Below are 22,361 nucleotides of genomic sequence, written 5' to 3'. Positions count from 1 at the left end.
GTAATAAAAGTACCCCACATAGTAGATTAATAAAATTGAAGATGGCTGACAAAAAAGGGCCGATTGTAATGGAAAGGATGCTTTGAGTTTCAGGAGCACTTGGACGAGATTACAGCGATGGTGAAATACTGTTATTTTGTCTCTCTGACACATGATGAATAAGAGCTTTTAAAAAAATACCGCAAAAATATTTGGCCAGCAATTAGCGGGAAGGATTTACACGTTTTTAATGCGTAGGGAAAATACGCAGAGCGGTCGGCATGTTTACGTTGGGGAACGTCATTAAAGGGCAATTTCAGCAAACTTCTTTAAACAAACACCTGTGGGATGGAGGTACATGGCGGCTCCGTCAACCCAAAATCTCACGTGCACCTGCCAGGCTTTTTTAGCTGCTGCTGACTGGTTCCATATGTAGCCTACACAATGCCAACATTACCACATGCTTCTTATCTGAGGAAACTTACAGCTTCAGCTCCTCTGAACTTCAGCTCCTACCTCATAACAGAGTGCCAAATCCATACAGCAAATGACCATCTAGATTTCACTCTAGAAATATATTCATTTCATGTTTTTATGAAAATTTGAGTGTTTAACTTACTGTCTTGTTGTAGAACGGTTGCCAGAGTGTTGCTATGTTGCCTTCTTGAGTAGTTTTTTAGCACATTCCTGGGTAGTTGTAAAGTGTTGTGAAAGTTTTACATGTTGCTGTAAAGTTACTATGGTGTTCTTGAGTAGTTTTTAGCACATTTCTGGGTGGATGCTACAATGTTCTGTGTGGTTTCTATGCAGTTGCTAATGTGTTCTGCATGGTTTACAGCATGATGCTGGGAGGTTACTTTGTTATTCTAGATGATTGCAAAGGCGCTGCTATGCAACTGCTAAGATGTTTTAAATAGTTATTACTGCATTGCTATGTGGTTGTTAGGGTATTCTGGGTGGTTGCTAGGTGGATGCTTACTGGTGTGTCTAGTGTCTAGGCTCAGTTACCTCTTTCCCATATGGCACAAAAATTTTTTTAGATATATATTTCATTTAATGTCAAAATATATTTCAATCTAAAAAATACATTTTGGGTGAATGCAAAATGTATTTGTTAAAAATAGATTTTGGACAATTAAATATTTTCACATTTAGAAGAAAATAAAAATATATAGAAATAAATTCATCAAAAATATAATTTTTAGCATTTATATTTGTTATAAATATATTGGCCTTTTTTTGTTTGCACTAGCAGTATTCGAGTGTCTCTCCTGCTGTTCTCTTTCCTTACACAAACAGACCTGTCGCCTGCACATCACAAGCACTCAGCGTCCCGCCCCCCTTCACACCTGTCAATCATTCCACCGTGAAGGTCCTGACCGGGGCAAAGAACAAACGCTACATTCATGATCACCCGCCACCCCCATTCTGAGCAGGAATCTACTGGGAATGAGGCTTTAAAACAGTGTTGCCAAGTCACCTGTTATCCCATGAAATTGGGATGCTTTTATACTGTTACTGCGGGTTTTATTTATTTATTTATTTATTTATTTACGGGATAAAGCAAAGCATCCTGCCACCAGGAATGCTATTTTAATAGCCAGTTTCTCCCAGAATGGAATTGGGCTAGTTTTGGTTTTTTTTTTTGATTGTTTTTTGTATTAGTTGGGTTTTGTTGTTGGTTTTTTTAAGCAGAGATGTCTACATAGATGGTTTTTTATATTGATGTTTGATATTTCAATTTATGCATAAAAAACATAGTTTTTTCATGTTTTGCGACCAGTGCTTAAACATCTTGAAACATCATAAAAAAGCCTAAAAGTCATTCCCTTCAGGCACAGAGAGGTGTTTTGTGTTTTAATGGGCCGCCTCTGCTCTATCCTTGTTTGTTCTGATCTACGGTCTGAAACTGGAGCCGCAGGAAGTGGCCCTGCAGACCGTCTTGTCCGCGTAGACAAATTATTCCATTGACAAAAAAGCAGGCTGTTTTTCTTCTAATTTTTCTTTCTTTTTTTTTTTTTTCTTTGTCTTTGCGTCATTCCTGATGTTTTTGTACCCCCCCCTCATTGTACCGGACAGGCCTCTTTTTAAAAGCTGTTACCTGAGTTATTGAGAGGGGATGAAAAGTCATCCCGGGGTTTCGTGCTGATCTCTAATGCGGTCCGAGGTGCACGCAGACACCAGGGGTTTGTGGTATTCCGGCCTGCTGAGCCTCCCGTTTTTTTTGGCCTTGCTGGAAATTCCGTGAAAACAGTGCCTGGATGAAAACCAGGTCTATTTTTACATTTCCTTTGAAAGGGGTTTTAGTCTTATCATCGAGTCAGGCGTATCACCTTCCTCTGCAAACTCATCTCGAAATCAGCCTCGCAACGAGACGCCGAAATATGCAGAAAATATCTTATCATGTTGACTCAAATACGAGTTCCTGGAAAAACAAGCTTTCATATGTACTTTTGTGTGGTGTTTGAAAAGTCACTTTTACTATCACTATGTACACTAACTTTCAAAAGTTTGAGGTCAGAAAGTTTTCTTTTTTGAAAGAAATTCATCCTTTTAGTCAGCAAAGATGCATTAAATTGATCAAAAGTGACAGTAAAGACATTCTAAAATGTTACAAAAGATTCTATTTCAAGTAAATGGTGTTCTTTTGAACTTTCTATTCATCAAAGAATCCTGAAAAATAAAATGTATCACAGTTTCAGAAAGTTTTCTTGAGCAGCAAATCAGCATATTAGAATGATTTCTGAAGATCATGTGACACTGAAGACTGGAGTAATGATGCTGAAAATACAGATTTGACACAATAAATTAAATTTAACATATATCACAAAAAATCTGACTTTATATCTGAGTTTATATCTCACAATTGATTTTATTGTATTTTGTTCAAATAAATAGAGCCTTGTTGCGCAGAAGAGACTTCTTTCGAAAACATTACAATTCTTACCAACCCCAAACTTTTGAATGGTAGTGTAAATTATGTCTCATAATAAAAAAAAAATCACTTAAACTGTAGTTTTGATTAAATAACTGCAGCTTAGATGAGCATAATGTTCAAAAACATTACAAAATAGTACCAACTCCAAACTATTGAACATTACCGTCACTAAACGCTCAGACATTTTAACCTAGCAGACAATTAAAACATGCAAAACAATCCTAAAGACACGGGGTCAAAGGTCAAATGCTCACAATGACCATCCTGAACACTCCTCTGAGGTGATTCGTCCCCATACGACCCAAAGCCACCTACTTCCTGTTAACCTCTGCGCTCTGATTAGGGGCCAGAGAGCCGGACCCGGTCCATCTCTACAAGCCCTCCGCTGGTTAATTGTTTGCAAACCTCTGCACCGGCCGCCCCGGGGCATTCAGCGGGCACAAGCGTGGTCATTCTCACCGTGCTGACCTGAAAGCTAAACAGGGTCACTCACCGGCCCCATTTAGCTGTGCCCACAGGCCACTGCGCTCCGTGACATGCTCAGTTGACTCCTGACCCGGCGATTAAATATCGGCCAGATTCATCTGCAAACATTTAGGCAGTGTCACCTCCGCCGGGCCCCCGTGACACTCGGCTAATGCTGTTATATTCTGCACGAGCGGCAGGAACACACATCCGCTCACATCACCATGGCTGCAGGTCACTGGGCTCTGTCCAAAACCTAGTGAGCACCCTATGTAGACAGCATCGCAATTACGCTGCCTTCTAAGATACTGTCTTTTGGTCAAACAAACTGAAAATATCCAATAAGAATTCAATATTTTTATATATAAATATATATATATATATATATATATATATATATATATATATATATATATATATATATATATATATATATATACATATACATATACATATACATATATGTGTGTGTGTGTGTGTGTGTGTGAAAAACACATTTTATTAAATACTTAAAATTATGAATGAACAATGGTTTAAAATAATTAAAAATGGACTATTGACCCAATGTTTTCACTACAAAAAATATTTCTTACATAGTATGGTTGTCTTGTTATCTATTACAAGTGCCTAGACATTCTAAAATTAAGATAAAGTTACCTGAGAAAGAAAATTACTTAATATAGGTCTTGTTTTCTGAAAAAAAAAAAAAAAAGTATCAAAATGAAGTGAGTTTTAGCTTAAAACAAGAAAAAAAATATCTGTGATTTTGGTTTGAAAACTAATCTTATTTTCCTTCTGAATTAAGTTGATTTTTCTGGCCCCACTGGTATACATTTGTTCTTGTTTTATTAAGCCTAAACTCACATAATTTTGATATTAATATCAAATTAATTAATAACACTAAATAGGATTTCAGAAAAAAAGACTTAATATTTCAAGTCTGTATTTCTATTTTATTAATATATATTGCATTTACTCAAGTAAATGTATCTTAATTTAAGAATGTTTTGATATTTGTACTGGAAAAAAGAGACAAAAAATGTGTGTGCAATTTATTTATTTTTTTTCCAGTATAAATATCTAAACATTCATAAATCAAGACACAAGCAAATTTATTAAAAATACATTAGCATTAAATCCTATTTTCAGAAAAAAATATTAAAATTAAATGAGTTTATGCTTAAAGCAAAAAATAAATAAATAAATAAATAATAATAATAATAATAATAATAATAATAATAATAATAATAATACATAAAAAATAGATCTGCCATTTGGTTAAGAAAAACAATCTTGATTTTTATTAAAACAATCTTGTTTTTCTTTTTTTAATTACATTTATTATTATTTTTTTTACTCTTTTGCCAGATATTTTATCACTTAATTTTGAAAACTTTTCTTAAAAAAAACAACTTATCCAAAATATTGTATCCAAAAAAAAAAGTATTTTATTATTAGATATTTAGATATCTAGATATTTTTTTTCTGTAAAATTAATCAAAATTAAATTTTTTAAATTTAAGTTTATGAGAAACAAAAATCTGCCAATGGGGTTAGAAAAATCCTTTAAAGTTTAATAAGTTTATTTTTCTGACCTTATTGGCAGATTTTTTATTTATTTATTTTTTACTTTTAGAAAACAAAACTTTATATCTAATATCATTTTGCTGCTCAAGTAAATGTATCTTTATTTCAGAAATTGATTTTTTTGAAATTTTAAAAAAAAAAAAAAAAAAAAAAAAAAAAAAAAAAACACTGTGTAAGAAAACAGATTTTTGAATTAGGCAAACACCCTACATGCAGTTGCCTATGTAGGAAGTAAACAGCAATGCAGCTCACTAGCTTTTGAAACAGAGCAGTTCAATCTGGACTAATCAAACTGAACAATAAGCAATAATATTCACAACACATAGATTACAGTGTAAGACCTCTATATATACATTCAGACATCATCCCACTGCCTTTCTCAGAGACCCAAACCTGAAGACTTTCAAACATGTCTCAGATTATAGTGATTTTGTAAGGATCATAGGACGGCGTGACCTCTGAACTCTGACCTACCAGTCTTCCTGAGAGGGAAGTCCTCTCTGTAGTCCAGGCCGAAGGTCAGAGGGTATTTGAAGGTGGGCGGAGTCTCTCCTAGAGGAGGCGAGCTCTGCTCTGCAGGACCTGGGTGGGCGGAGCTGTGAGACATGACATCATCAACACCACCTTAGACTGTAAATACTGTTGATTTGCTCAAATCCTGTTATTTTATTAAACATTCTAATGGAAAAGAAGTCTTAAATGCTCAAATCTGCAGGATTAGAGGTGCAGGAGGCTGATGTACCTATACCACAGTTTGGAGCGGCTGAGAGGGTAACCGGCGCCGGACGCTGACGGGTCTTTAGCTGATTTACTCATCAGAAAGTCATGCAGCTTCTGACGAACTTCAGTGCTCGCCATCGCACCTGCAGAAAACAAGTTAGAAACAGAGTAAAGTATCAGCTATAAGCCTATATGTGATTCTTTTACAGAGTTAATATGTAATGGAAATAAACAGTTAATTGAATGGAACTGTACTAAATGTTATTTTATTAAATATTAATATTAAATATAAAGTTAAATATTTATTTAATATATTTTCAATCTGTTAATTTTTTTGTTTTAAACCCTAATTTCCTTGTAATCTGTTCATTTAAAATGTCAAATTCTGTACATCAAGCATACTTTTATATAATTTTGTATTTTAAAATTCAAATAGAATTTTATTTAAATACAATTTATAATTATTATTTTAATAAAATAGTTAATTATAGTTTTATATTTAAATATTAAGTTTAAATTAAATATTTCACATATTTTTATATTCATTCATATTTAAGTATTGAACTTTTTGTTTGTATGCCATCTCTATGACATTATCCCAAGCTTATTTTCATATAATTGTATATTTTATTATGATTCATAATTGTATTTTAAATTCTTAAATTTATATTTTTATATTTAAATATATTTATTTAAATATTAAACATTTCATACATTTTATTATTTGTTCTTGTGTATATCATAGTTTATTTCGTTTTAAAACCTAATAATAATAATATTTTAATAAAGTAATTTAAAATATCTAATTTGCTGTATGCTGTCTCTTTTCAAAGTATACTTCACAAATTAAATTAAATTTGAATTGTCTGAAAAGTTAATATAATTTAAAAGCAATAATATTTGTATATAATGAATTCAATGCATTTTGATTTTGATATTCTCTGCAGCTCAGAAATTAGAGACGTGTGCAGAAACAGCGTCACCTAGTGGTGAATGTAGCAATTTGCAGGATTAAGTAATATACGAAATGTTTCCGGACATAAAAATACAAGCAAACACAAAAATACTGTTATTATTTTTCCCAGGTATATCATGTATATATTTTGTATATCATGATTCCCAGGTATATAATAAAGAAAAACACTATAGGACCAGTTTGGGGAATTATCGAAATGGTAAACTTGACATGACTGTCGCTGAGGCCTGGTGTCAGGAAACGGTTGTATTCTCACTCTCTTTAGATCTCTCCTTCCTCCTGTGGTGTTGGTGTTTCTGTGTCTCCCTCCTGTGAAGCTCCTTCTCATCGTCCCGCACCTCCTCTCTCTCCTCCTCAGCCACCAGCCGACGCTCCTCAGCGAACACCTCCTGCTGCTGCCGGAGAGTTAACAGAGCCTGCTGGAGCTGAAACAGAGAGAAGAGAAGCAGAAACATACAGTTTAGGGAAAGAAAAGAAAGAAAAAAAACCTGGCTGATGTTGATATTTAGAGTTCAAAGTGGCCTCTGACCGATAGAATGGCCATATACTGTACAGTGGCACCAGTTTGGCCATTTAAAGCACACTTTATGTATAAATGTCATCTATTGAATAACAGAATTTGACAGCAAATGGCATTTATTTTAAAAAGATTGAATGAATAGTTCACCCAGAAATGAAAGTTTGCTGAAATGTCCTCACCCTCAAGCCATCCAAGATGTAGGTGAGTTTGTTTCTTCATCAGATTTGGAGATATGTAGCATCACATCACTTGCTCAGCAATAGATCCTCTGCAGTGAATAGGTGCCGTCAGAATGAGAGTCCAAACAGCTGATAAAAACATCACAATAATCCACAAGTAATCCACAGCACTCCAGTCCATCAGTTAATGTCTTGAGATGACAAAAGCTGTGTGTTTGTAAGACACAAATCCCTCAATAAGACGTTTTTTTTTTAAATTCATAGCTTCGATTTAAGATATGATTTGATTATATATTATGTTTTGTTTACAGTGGAAAAGTCATCTGATTTGAATCAGGAGAGAAATCTGCACTGATCAAGCACTGTTTACAAGCCAAAACAGCTCTAAACAAACATGAGGGTGGATTTTGATGTGAGAAACAACAGGACTTTTTCACTGGAGGAAGCGTTATTATGGATTATGGACTCATTTAAGCCAGAAGCAACAGTTTAAAGTTAAAAACTTCTTAATGATAGATTTATTTCTTACAAACATGCAGCTTTTGGCTTCTGAAGAAATTAATTGCTGGACTGGAGTGGTGTGGATTACTTGTGGATTACTGTGGTTTTTGTTTGGACTCTCATTCTGACGGCACCCATTCACTGCAGAGGATCAATTACTGAACAAGTGATGCAGTGCTACATTTCTCTAAATCTGATGAAGAAACAAACTCATTTCAGAAAATGTACAATTTTAGGTAAACTAATCCTTTAAAACTCACTGAAGAGGATTTAAAATACTGGAGAGAAATACTGCAGCATTTAAGAGCAGATGACCATTACTTTGATATTTTGTGATTTACTTTATTTGTGATGACCACTTCATAGTTTAACATTTAATTCAGCGTGTTACTTGCCATTTCTTTGTAATAATTTGTGAAGTTTACCAGCGGTTTCTAAGTGAAAATTATTTCAAAGGAAATCCTACACAAACAATTTTAATCGCAGAGCCACAGTTATCAGTATTATAATTTCTCTATTTTGCACGTACTCACTCATTCATCACTGAAGTAATGAGATCAACCACAGTAATCGCTGACTGAGCAGCTCTAATTAAATCAAATGGTTTCCTGCAGGTCAGTCAAGTGATCTTAAACCACACTGACCTTCATCCGCTTCATCAGCTTCATCCGATCTACAAATATCTGACACAAACAGCGTCTTGATTTAATTTTGACACTCAGGGTTGGTGATTTTGCTCATTAGTGTCACAGTTTATGTAATAGTTTCTGAACAGTATGATAATCACATACTGAATGTTTATTTGCAGACTGTGCTGCATTTGCATACATGTTTTTCCATGTTTGTGTTTTGATGTGCTCCTCGAGCTGGGCCTGATGTTGTCTCAGCAGGTTCTGATGCTGTTTCTGGAACTCGGAGATGAGCAGCTGTTTCTGGATCTGCTGCTGTCTCTGGATCAGAAGCAGCTCGCGCTGTAACTGCTTCTCCCATTCATCTGAATCACGCTCCCTGTCCAGCATGCTGACCCCAGACGTGCTGCCCACCGCTGACAACACCTCTGAATCTGAGAGAGAACGAGCAGATCGAATAGAATAAAGACACATTTGAGATGAGACTGTTTTCAAAATAGACTAGCTTTTCAAGTCACACTTTTGATTCATTTTAGTCAACTTGTTTGTTCAGATCAAGGACAGATTCTCTGATTTGTTTGACTCCTTGTTTGATTTTACATCAATCCTGCCACATATTGCAAAAAATAAAAAATAAAAATAATATAAAATTTATAATTTGATAGTTTGTGTTGTTTAGGATTTTTTTGTTTTTTTAGATTATTTGATGCTTACTCACCATGGCTGCATTTATTTGATCAAAAATACAGTAAAATATTTTTAAATATTATTGTGATTTAAAATAAATGATTTCTATGTGAATATCTGTTAAACTGTAATTTATTTCTGTGATTTTCAGCATCATTACTCCAGTCTTCAGTGTCACATGATCCTTCAGAAATCATAATAGGCTGATTTGCTGCTCAAGAAACATTTATAAATATTATCAATGTTGAAAACCATGATTCATTTTATTTTTCAGGATTTTTTGATGGACAAAGTTCAAATAGAAATCTTTTGCTACAATATAAATGTCTTTACTGACGCTTTTGATCAATTTAATGCATTGTTGCTCAATAAAAGCTTTGATTTCTTTCAAAAGAAATAGAAACATTTTTACAAATCCCAAACTTTTGAACAGTAGTGCACATTTAATTTTAAAAATATATTGCCCCCTTGAACATTAGAGGTACTTTCTGACTGTAGATTAATACTTTCAAACTAGTTTGAAACTGTAGCTTCCCAGGCTACTCGCAGTTTAAAATAGCTTCTCAAGATGGATCTGAACTTTGCATCTCCCTCAACCATCTGTTAATTAGTTGTAAACATGTCGACGGTTTAACTAACTTTAACTAAATTGTTCATCAAGATTCTCTTCGAACTGTTGCTCCACCATGACAGCTGTCGACCTGAAACTGAGACAGTGTACAATAATATGCACAAATTTGCATTGCATTATGAATTGTGTTCTGACACATTTCTCTATGCAACGACATGTGAAAGTGAGCTTGTAAAGATTGCTTCACATTTCCTTTGCCTTTATCTGAGATCATTTTGGACAAATGAATAACCCCGGTTTAATGCTCATACAGACTGCAAACTGATTGTGTCAGAAATGAAGGACTGCAGTGTTGGCTGCATGAAAACGGCAAATTAAACCCTTCTTTAGGTCTTTAAATAAACCCAAGGGCAATTACAGGCATAATCTACAGGGAGGGTCTTTTTATGGGGTCTATTTCAAATGCCTTGAACATAAACATGGAGGTATTTCAGCAACCTCCTGTTCGAGGCCCAAATCTTATTTGAGCTCAATCTAAAGCGAGACAGCATGTGACTGTCACATTTGAGCTGCACTTAATGTATTTTTACTCATGTGAACGAAACGGTGAGAAAAGGACAGGCGTTTGGCGTGTATGTGCGTACTGTGTGTGTGTGTTTAGAGAGAGAATGATCTGGCCTCGTGCCTTAAAAAAGCTGCGCTGTAAAAACTCACTCGTAAACATGCCCTTAATCTGCTGCCTGAAGCAAACTCCTCACTAATAAAACTATCAGTGCATGTGCTGCTTTCCTCGTGTGTTCTTTATCAGGCCCACAAATGCAGCCCTATAAGAATAAAATTAAAAACAGTGAGATATATTTGATCTCTTTTAGTATCAGTATCAGTTTCTCAGTTGTTTCTAATATGTGGCTTGTGAAGAAAAGTCCCCAGCAGTCTCAAAAGTTGAAAGTTTCTCATAACATTATGGGAACAAAGTGAGAAAGTATTATTGATTACCAGAAAGTGAGTCTAAATTATGACTTAAAGTGGAGATTGACAAAAATTTATTAAAAGTCATAATTATGACTCAGTACATCATCATTTTTAATTTTTATATCAAGACGTTGTCTCATAATTTTGACTTTTATCATAATATGACTTAGTATATTAGAGTTTTGACTTTTTATCTCATATTTATGACTTAGTATGACTTAGTAGTCATAATTTCAACTTTGTATCTCATAATTAAGACTATGTATTTCATAATTTTGACTTTTTAGCTCATATTTATAACTTAGTATGCCAAAAATTCTACTTTGTCTACATTATCTCAAAATTATGACCTAATATATCATTTTTTTACTTTTTATCCCATAATTGTGACCTAATGTCATAATTTTGACTTTATCTCATATTTTTTTTTTACTTTTTTATCTCATAATTAAGTCTTAGTATGTCATAATTGTGACTTTGTCTCATAATTATGACTTATGTTATAATTTCTACTTTTTATCTCATAATTGACCTAATGCCATAAAGATAAAAAGTGTTCAAATATGAGATAAAAATAAGATAAAACTAACTTTCAAAACATCTCATTATTTTTATCTCATAATTGTGCCATTTTAATAATTATGATTTTTTTTTTTTCTTATGTGGCGGGAATTGGGCTTCCATACAAAAGAGGTCTCGATGTGCTCAGATTTGACTGAAATCTGAAAAGGCTGAAATCTCAATATGAACTCATAAATTTCATACTTTATCTCTATACTCTTACAGTATGTCAATAATTTTCTCTTGAGTCTATTTTTATTTTTCCTCAAGAATTTTAAGTGAAACATCTGAGACAAAGTCGATTCTTTATTAAAACCTAACCAAGCTCTCCATGAAGTCTTCTGAGCTATGAAAGAAAATCCTCACTGCAATAAAACCTTCGTCTGGTGGCACACAGTTATTCTTTGACGGTAGGTTATGAGGCTAACTATGTGAGAGGCGACAGTTGCATTTGACTCAGTATATCGGCATCACATCCACGTTAAGTTGTTGAAATAAAAACTGTTGCGTTGTGAAACCATCTCTCGCCACAGAGACTCCATCGGGCCCCCAGCCCAGAATACACAGGCCACAAAAAGCACAGACCACCAAAACAGAACCACAACACTGGCCAAAGGTGTCAGTCGACACCAAAAATACTGCAGCATGTGCTTTGAATGCAATAAAAGAGCCGAGACGTGCATGAAACGCAACTCTCTGACTTTTAAAATCTTCAGTTCGAAAACATCTCTTGTTTTTTTCTCCTGCTGTTATTAAAAAACAGAGAAAAGAGTGTGCATTATAAATAAAGCCTTCCGGTATGTAGTTATGTGAGGAGTTAACTCAGACGGAATGATAACCGGGGCTAATCTTAGCATCCTAATGCCTTAAGCCCAAAATACGGCGACTAAGAATAGTCGAGCTTGAAGTCAAGAGGCCAGAACGTTCAACATGCAGCCGCGGGCAGTAACGGAGCACAGAGGCACAGAGGGGAAAATAACTGCCCTCTCACGCCATTCCTAAAGTGGGACGCCGCGCACAAACACACCTGAACACAACACACTTGTCAAAAGATGTTTCTTAGAAACGACAAATCAAGTATGAAGTAAACACGCATCCACCTGCTAAACACTGATTAGACTTGACAGTACACTACCATTCAGAAGTCTAGCATTCTAAACAAATGCTATTATTCATTAAAAGTGACAATAAAGACATTTACAATGTAACAAAAGATTTATTTTTCAAATAAATGTAGTTCTTTTGAACGTTTGAATAATCAAAGAATCCTGAAAAATAAAATGTATCACATTTTACACAAAAATATTCATTTTCAACATTGATAATAATCAGAAATGTTTCTCGAGCAGCAAATCAGCATATTAGAATGATTTCTGAAATATGACACTGATGCTGAAAATTTAGAATTGCATCACAGGAATAAATTAAATTTAAACAGATATTCACATAGAAAACAGCTATTTGAAATTGTAATAATATTTCACAATTTTACTGTTTTACTGTATTTTTGATAAAAATTAAATACAGCTACTATCCATCCTGATTATTATGCAAGATTATAATTTGTGCATTCCAAATCACTTTACATGAAAAAAGGCCTAGATCAAACTGTTTGTACTTTCTATGCTTTTTGGGCTGCTGTTACACACAATCCCATGCATTACAGAGGATGAGTTTGTGACAAAATCACTTTCGACTTTTTCAGTTGTAGAAAAAAAGTGCATACATTTAGTGCATAGTAGAAATATGCTAAATGGGACGCAGACACACACTTGAACTTCTGAGGGAAACAACATCTCACAGACAACACATGCTAAAAGCAGAGTCCAGATCACATCACTGCACTGTTCAAAATTCAGTGAGTGAAATCTGTCACGGACAAGCTGCTGGATTCAGTTATCAATAGATATTTTTAGAAGCATACTAGCATCTCACTCTTACTATAGTGCAGAAAGTATTTTTGTCTTGTAAAGTATCTAAAATTCTTAAAACAAGATACATTTATTTGTAAGAAAAATATTTTTGCAGTGCATTTCTGCAGCATGTATGCAAATGTTGTTATTCGCACAGAACAACTAAATGATTGAATACATTTGCAAAAACTTAGTATACAACAAAGCACTTTGCTTGAGGTACAGTATGCCACAATGCAGTGCGCTCAAAGACCTTTCATTTCCAGTGTGATGAATGAACCAGAAGTAACACAAACCTATTAATATCTCCTGCTTGACTCATTTTAACATGAACACCAAAAGTTAAGTTATGTTTTTGCTTAAAAATAAAAATAAAATAAAATTAACATTAAAAATACAAAATAACTGGCACTCTTTTAATCAAATTCACACATTATTGAGGTAATGTAACAATTTGGCAAGCTACTGATTCAAATGTTTATCACAATTCATACTACTATACATGTTTATTTTTTTAAGTTAGTATGCAGTATATACTTCAGAGTATTCAATAAGTAAGCTAACATTAGTTGCTAAAAGCAAAAGGGAGTTTGTTTGAGTCCAGCTTCATTAAATGAATCAAGATTTATGAGGATACGACTGATCTAAGATCAGAAACCTACAGCTGGATTTTAATAAAGCCTGAAACAGGCCTGATGAACAGGTGAGCGTCTGATGGAAACCTGCTTTGATTCAGTGAAGTGAGTCACTTGCCTTTGTAAAAATCAAACAATGAATGTGAGATGAAACAAAACATGAAGCTCTCAGTGATGTCTGGATATAGATTTGACCTGGTTGGGAGATGTTGAATCATCCACACACACTGATGTGAAATTCCCCATAACTCACATCACAAATACAGCAGTGATCTTTAAATGAACTCAAACATTTCTCATCAACATCTTATGCATGATAACTATTTGTCTCTTTTTATTTTTTTCTTATATGGAATTCTAGAAGAAACATCTGAGACAAGGCTGATTTGTAAATGATAAAAATAAAATTTATTTTAATCATAAATCATAAATATTAATGTAATTTTACTTTTTATATTGAAATATATCAAAGTTTTTCAGATTGCAATAATCAAATTTTTCATTCTAATTACTGGTAATTGAAATTAATTTAATAAATTAATTAAATAAAAAAATGAATGATAAATATTAATCTAATTTATTATTACTTTCATTTATTATTTTATTTTATTTAATTTTATACAAAAATAATACTTATTATACTTTTATTATTATTATATTTATTTATATTTATTATTATTATATAACTTAAATTATAAAGTACAAAAAATTGTACTGAATTCCACACATAAAATTACATCAATATTTAGAATTTAAAATTTTGTTTCAGTTGCAAATGAGCTTTTGTAATTCCTTAGCAAAAATAAAAATATTTAAATATACATTTATATAAAAAATGGTCTGTAAACATAACAAAATGAAGTGAGTTTATACTTAAAACAAGATGAAAAAAACTTCTACTTGAGTTATGAAAAATAAACTTAATTCAAAGGAAAAATTTGTCTTAAGTTTCTTACACATAGACAATGGGTAAGAAAGCACTTAATAGACAAAGTGAAAATTGACTTAATTTTGATAGATTTTTCAGAAAACAAGACTTTATATCTTATGTCATTTTGCTTCTCCTGTTAATATATCTTGATTTAAGAATGTTTTGATATTTGTACTGGAAAATGAGACGATGTGTGTAGACAGCAATGAGAGCAAACGGAGACCTTCTTCTGATAAAGTATCTCGATAGTGATCATTAACAACTCATTTGTTAAACCTTGCAACATTGTATCAGACGGAATTCCATCAGTGGAATTCTGAGAGGAGCGTCTGAGAGATAGTTGCGGGTTGTGCTGTTGTACCTGAAGCGATGGCAGTGCTGTGAGAGTCCAGGCGTCTTCTCCTCCACTCTGCAGTGATGCTGGAATCAGATTCATAAATGGTCTGCAGCATAACTTGAGCTTCAGAGCGTCTCCACGCGCTCTCAGCGGCCTCTGCTCCTGTGCGGAGTCCTTCGGGTTTTTCCAAGCCTCTTTGTGCTTCTTCTGTGAGTTCTTCTAGCCGTCCCTGCTGGCTTTCTTCAGGTAGATGAGTGAGTAGACGTCACAGGTGAGGAGCTCAACTCTGTTACTGCCTCTCAGCCTCTGCACAGGAAACTGAAACAACGCTCTCACGCTTTCTCTCTCTGTTACTCTTCCTCACTGCGCTCTGTCTTTCTCTCTTTCTCTCTCTCTCTCTCTCTCTCTCTCTCTCTCTTGCTCTCTCGCTCTCTCTCAGGTGCCAAGAATAGCAGCAGGACCAGCCCAGGACAGAAATAGGCCGGGCCAGACCAGGGGAGTAGAGCAGCGGCCAGACGCTCAAAATAGCAACACAAAAACACAGCTGTCTGCCTTCATCTCTTCCCTGCGCTCTCTCTTTCTCCTTTCATTTATCTCTGCATGGGTGAATTGCATGAACAAACGACCAGCTCGAGTTTCACCACAAAACCAGAGGAAAGAAATATAAAAGTAGGTTTTAGGTAAAGAACATGAAGGCTGAAAGGCATTGTCATATTATTTCCATGAGAATGAGAATTAAGCACATATCAGCCTATTAAATTCCCATGACTGTGGAACAAAACAAACAAAAAAAAAACTTTTCTTTTTGCTGTAACATGAGAAATATTATTATCTTTTAGCATTTCATTTACTTTAACAAGGAAAACATTATAAAATCTCATTATTGAATTTATTGCAAAATTACTCAAATTAAATTTGATTGATATTAAAATAAAAACAATGTAATTTTACTTTTTGTATTGTAATTTATTTTATAAAAATGTATTAAATTCAGTTCGAATTATTTTTACATTTATAATTGTACTGTAATATAAAAAAATGTAATATAAAATTTTTCATACTGCAGAAATTAAAATTTTCATTGTTATTGAAGTTTATTGTAAACTTGGTCAAAAATGAAAAATATGAACACAATAGCATTTTAATTTACTTCAACAAGAAAAAATTACTTTTTGAAATAATTGTCGTTATTGTACAATTACTCAAATTAGATTCATTCTAAAATGAAAATATTTTAATTTTAAATTTTAATACTAAAATATTGTTTTTATTTACTTTAACAAGAAAAATATTATTATTGTCATAACTGTAAAATTACTAAAATTTTACAATGAAAAATATGAATGTAATTTGACTTTTTGTTTTGTAATTTATTTTATTATTATAATTTAATTAAAAATCAACGTTAATTGCATTTGGTAAAACGTGTATCCTTATGTACTTTATTATTGAAGCACTTTATCAAAGTTTTTCACAATGCAGTAATGAAAATGATAAATTGTGAAGCATTGTGGTTAACTGTCACAATAATGTCACAATGCAAAACACAAAGTATGCTTGCATAAATATTTATTTTTTTTTATAATTTTAACATTTATTTCATTTAATTTTAGCTATATCAAGAATGAGAATTTTTATTGCTGCCATTATAGAGGCAACTATACTGAATTTCATTTTGATTTTAATTTAAATCACAATACTACAATAAACTATATTACAAGACAATAGTTCAAATAAAAATTTTTTTTATATTATTTTAATATATAACATGGGGTCTTAAAATATGCTAAAATTTCTTCTTTTAAATTGCATTTTTCACATTTCTTGATTTCTTTCCTTTGATCTTTGGGTAAAATACGAGCCAGACGTGTTCTCTACAGCTTTGGTGAGATTCTTTCCTTCTCTGACTCTGAATCTCTCTCTGAGTGTCTCTGTGTTCGTGTCAGGCTGTTTTTCCTCCAGCTCCTGTGGACAGTCTTTCTGTCACTGTGTGTTTTTCTTCTGTTTGATCCTGTCCTGTTATCTGCTCTCAGACGCTCTGCCTCGTCTCATCTTCACCTGTTTCTCTCAGCGGTGTAATCTCAGTAAAAGCATTAGCAGCACGCACACAGGCCCATTTCAAAGGCACATTTGGACACGTTGTGTTGACATTAAACAGTCCACTTCCTGTTTTCCAAAGCTTCATCAGTAAACAAACAAACAAGTCTTCGATTTTCCATCTGCAAGACGACACTCAGAATAAAATCCAAAGAATAAAGAGACGAAAATTTGGATTTTGACTTTGCAGGTAAAAAATGTCTCTTCTCAGATACTTTGCATTCTAGTTAGACTTCAGTGTTAAATCTCAGGAAAAACATCTGAGAAGCAGAACTATCCATTTAATCTTATTGCTATCTAGAGAAACAACTGAGATATTAGAGATTTGGGATTCTTTCATCCAAATTCCCTGATGAAACTCATTTAATGAGTTTGATAATGATAATGTAAGAAATTAAAACTGAAGAACTGAAAACAACATGAATCAAATTCAGTACAAATACTATGATGAAAAATACTTAAAATTATACTTTACAAATGTTTTTGTAGTGTATAATTGAAGCGATATATAGCAATATACATATACAACTTCCCAAAAAACTTTGGAAAACAAAAAGAAAATGCTTATAAATTTCTTGTTATGCTTATTTATCTCACATCAATAAGCTCACATCAATAGGCTTGTGATCAGTCAGCTCCAAAAAGAAATACTAAACCTGTGCTAACTGAAAGAAAACAAGCTAATGATAAGATTGAATCTAATATTTGGTGATTTACAAGGAATTTTTAAAAGGCAAGTCAGTTTTGACTGGGAAAAGCGTTTTAATCTCTCTCTTCACAAAACTCCAGATGTGATTTCATGGCCTCTTTGCTCTTTAAACAACATCATGAAAACACTGTTAAACCACCCTGTGGGGAAAACACCTGACAATCAGCCAGTTTAAAAGAAAAATAGGACGTAGAACACCGGTTTGTGACGTGGGATACCCTCAGGCCTGCCGAATGAATTAGGAAACGGAGGAAATCTTTTTGTAATCCAGAAAAAGCACAATTCCCAGGAGCGAGACATTCCTAATGCATGACAGAGATGAAGTTCCTCTGTGGCAGCAAATGCATCACAGCACTATTTTCCCAAGCAGTCTTTAGAGCAGTTTGCTAAAGCATGCATCACCCGGACCTTAGCAACCAACCACAGCACCCTAGGAACCGCGTGACAACAACACTTTATGCAACACTTTAGCATTGCACTTGTGAATTTTGCATGGACAAACATTGCTTTCTTGTGAATAAAAGCATTTATGGACTCTGCATGCATGCTCTTGATGATCCTTATTGTTACTTGAACTGATTGCTTAATTCTTGAACACACACAGCGACCTACAGTATAGCTTTCCTGCTCTTCCTCTCCAGACAAAACAATGGCAGTGTTGTAAAATAGGTCATCTGCACAGGTCTGTGACAGAGAAACAGACACTTCCAAGGTAAAAGGGGACAGATAAAAATAACCACACCAGCAAAACAGCCTGTTCTATCTATAAAGACCAGAGTGAGTTTGGAACAGAGTACTGAAACTGCATAAAGCACAGTATGTCTACAGTTGTTCATGTGGCAGTATCTACACTACTTGATAAGAGTATATATGTGAAACTACGCATTATGTAATGAAAAACATTTCAAACAGCAGCTACATAGTTATCACATGACGTTACTGCATTACTTGTTTAATCCAGGGAGTGGTATATAGCACATAATTATCTTGAATATAACAACAACAACAACAAAATGCAATTTTAACTTTTTGATTTTTACATTTTGGCCGAATAATCAAATCAGACACACTGGATGGACACCATCTGCACATTAAACCTCACAACACACATGCAATGAATAAGACAAGGCACTTAAAACGCATAAAAATACACACATGCTCATGAACACGCATGTATCGAGGGCTTTTAGGGTTCGTTTGCAACAGCGCCCTCTTGAGGCTAAAGTACACACGTGCATGCGACTTTTATATTGTGCAGGTGGAGATGTGATGCAAAGCAGATGTGTGAGTGAACTACTGTTCAAAATGGGTCAGTCATATATTTTTTTTTGAAAGAAATTAATGCTTTTGTTCAGCAAGGATGCATTAAAATGATCGAAGGTGACAGTAATGTTGCAAAAGAGCTCTATTTCAAATAAATTCTGTTCTTTTGAGCTTTCTATTCATCAAAGAATCCTGGAAAATAAAAAAATAGCACAGTTTCCATAAAAATATTGGGCAGCACAACTGTTTTCAACACTGATATTAATCAGAAATGTTTCCAGAGCAGTAAATCAGCATATTAGAATGATTTCTGAAGATCATGTGACACTGACGACTGGAGTAATGATGCTGAAAATACAGCTGTGCATCACAGAAATAAATTACAGTTTAACAGATATTCACATAGAAAACAGCTATTCTAAATCGCAATAATATTTTGCTATTTTACTTTTTTACTGTATTTTTAAACAAATAAATGCAGCCTTGGAGAGACAACGAATAGACAACAAACTTTTAAACTGTAGTGTGTATATGTACGGTATGTTAATTGAATGTGTTTTATAAGTTTTGCTTATCTGTGTATATTTGTGTTTTGTAAGTCTGACTGTGTGCGTGTGTATCTGTGTGTGTTTCATTGTGTAATAGACTGTAAAAGGAATTACATTCACATGTCAGTGTGTGAGGAATGTTGCTGGTCTCCACCCAGAGAGCTTTAGGATGGATGAGCCAGTATGAAGCTAAAGTTTTCAGTGTTGACATCACTCAAACAATCACACCATCTGTGTCAGTCAACACACACTCATGAACTCATTTCAAAACCTCTCAGATGAGACTGTCACACAATATACCAGCTGCAATATCAGCTACACTGATTCAAGTTACATTAACATGACCTTTTCCCATGTTGTAGAATAATAATAAATAAAAAGCATTAAAACTATGAAATAACAACTTTAATCAGTAATTCATCTTCATTATATGATCAGGTTTCAGAGGGAATCTGTCTGTTTGGGTCTCCTTAAAGCAGCCAGAAGTCAGCTAACTGTATCTAAAATGATTACTGACAGACATGTACCTTCAGACCAGGTGTGTGTGTGTGTGTGTGTGTGTGTGTGTGTGTGTGTGTGTGTGTGTGTGTGTGTGTGTGTGTGTGTGTGTGTGTGTGTGTGTGTGTGTGTGTGTGTCAAAAGGTCAAAAGGTCAGTAAAAGAGAGGCACCTGCATCCAGCGGTGAGTTCATCGTGAAGCCAGCCGATGATGATGAGTGAACAGCATCATGTGAGTCCTTTAACAGTGATATAAACACAAACACACACAGAGCATCATAACCACTTAGAGATGCAAAATAAACTACAGTCCAAACAGCTGATAAAAACATCACAATAATCCACAAGTAATCCACACCACTCCAGTCCATCAGTTAACATTTAGAGAAGACAAACGCTGAAACAAATCCAGCATTAAGACGTTTTTAACTTTAAAGCATTGTTTATGAGTTCATAGTCCATAACGCTTCCTCCAGTGAAAAAGTCCATCTCCTGTTGTTTCTCACATCAAAATTGTTTTGGCTTGTAAACTGCTTGATCTGTGCAGATTTCTTCCTTATTCAGACAACTTTTTCAAAATGTCTTGATGGATTTTGTCTTCTCCAGATGTTAACTGATGGACTGGACTGGAGTGGGTTACTTGTGGATTATTGTGATGTTTTTATCAGCTGTTTGGACTCTCATTCTGACGGCACCCATTCACTGCAGAGCATACATTGGTGAAAAAGAGATGCAATGCTACATTTCTCCAAATCTGATGAAGAAACAAACTCATCTACATCTTGGATGACCTGAGGGCTAGTTTCAGCAAATTTTTATTTGTTGGGTGAACTAGTCCTTTAAGGCGAGTCACTATAGGCAAAAACATCTTGAGATTTTGGGCTATTTGGCTTTTGAGTGTTATTTCAGGCTAGTGGAAAGACTCCCAAAATACACATTTAAATGTTTATTTCATTACACTTTATCTCTTTGTGTCTGTAGATTTAATGATTTAATGTTATTTAATGATTTGTTTAGTTAATGTTATTTTAGGCTTTTTTTGGTTTAATTTTTGTTTGTACAGTTACTTTAATTTATATTCTGAAGTTTTCTAATGTTGTTTTTTTTATTTTTAAATTAAATATGTTTTTATTCTGAATTTTTTTTATAGAGGGATGGTGAAAATTTGTTTTTTTCTTCTCCTTTTCTTTCTGGCTGTTGACAGTACTTTATGGTTTACAAAGTGATAAAACGAGATATCCCCTCTGTAAAAACCTTCGACTTTAATATGTCGACAAAATGAAACAAAATTTTGACCCAGTGTTCAGATTTCTGTTCTGGAAAAGTATGCAAGCTATGTTTCATTTGAATACTTAAACCTGTCATTAGAAAAAAAAAATGATTTTTTTTATATTTTTGTCAGTTAGCCTACCTCCATAATTGTTTCACTGTTTGTATTTGACTAAAAAGCCTTTGGCTGTTTAATGGCAGTTTAATAATAGCATCAGACAGTAGCGCATTCACACCCTTATTTATAGCAGACCTGTTGATGTAACCTGTTGCCATACAGTTCAGCCCTGCATCATATGAATGTTATATGCACAGCAATGCAGTAACATCAGCTGAGATGCACTGGAGAAACAGCTTCTGTGAGGCGTCCTCAGTGTAAAAGCAGGAGGTTCTGTGTGTGTGTGTGTGTGTGTGTGTGTGTGTGTGTGTGTGTGTGTGTGTGTGTGTGTGTGTGTGTGTGTGTGTGTGTGTGTGTGGCTGCAGTCACGTCTATTTATAGCTCAGTGATGTGTCCCCCATGCGTCCTATGAGCAAACGATGCTGGATATATTCTCTACCTGTTACCAAGAGCTCTAATACCCCAACACCCCCCCCCCACCCCCCCCCCAACAGAAGAAAACCACAAAAATATTCTCTAATGAATTAAGGTTTGCATTACATTATATAGGCTATATGCTTGATTTAAGAATCAGTAAAAATGAATTTTAAAATTGCTCTAATTAACACCATATTGCATGCATGCATTATCCAGTGCATAATGCACATAAAACGCATGTCCCTCATTTTACACAAAAGCAATTCTCTGATTCTGTTTGTGCAATCATATATTTAACAATTATTCACCAGTGCACTTTCTCACTCACTCACTCTCTATATG

At 34.0% G+C, this 22,361-nt stretch overlaps 1 protein-coding gene across 2 annotated transcripts in view; it reads right to left on the bottom strand.

Moving 5' to 3' along the window:
- LOC109108257 (histone deacetylase 9-B) overlaps positions 1–22,361 on the bottom strand; it is a 37,650-nt gene that overhangs the window by 15,090 nt on the left and 199 nt on the right. Inside the window, exons 2-6 of one of the 2 annotated variants that reach the window (XM_042776190.1) lie at positions 20,388–20,454; positions 8,716–8,928; positions 6,922–7,092; positions 5,712–5,832; positions 5,444–5,565 (exon numbers count right to left, since the gene is read on the bottom strand). In XM_042776190.1, coding sequence (XP_042632124.1) covers positions 5,444–5,565; positions 5,712–5,832; positions 6,922–7,092; positions 8,716–8,928; positions 20,388–20,409 — 649 coding nt within the window. In that variant the 5' untranslated portion in view covers positions 20,410–20,454. Of the gene's footprint in view, positions 1–5,443; positions 5,566–5,711; positions 5,833–6,921; positions 7,093–8,715; positions 8,929–15,125; positions 15,924–20,387; positions 20,455–22,361 lie in introns of those variants that run through there. The other variant, XM_042776189.1, reaches the window with a different exon arrangement.

The sequence above is a fragment of the Cyprinus carpio genome, chromosome A19 (genome assembly GCF_018340385.1).
Source record: "Cyprinus carpio isolate SPL01 chromosome A19, ASM1834038v1, whole genome shotgun sequence".
Classification (NCBI taxonomy): Eukaryota; Metazoa; Chordata; class Actinopteri; order Cypriniformes; family Cyprinidae; genus Cyprinus; species Cyprinus carpio.
The sequence above is the reverse complement of the archived record's forward strand: the minus strand, read 5'-3'. Positions and strand labels throughout refer to the sequence as shown.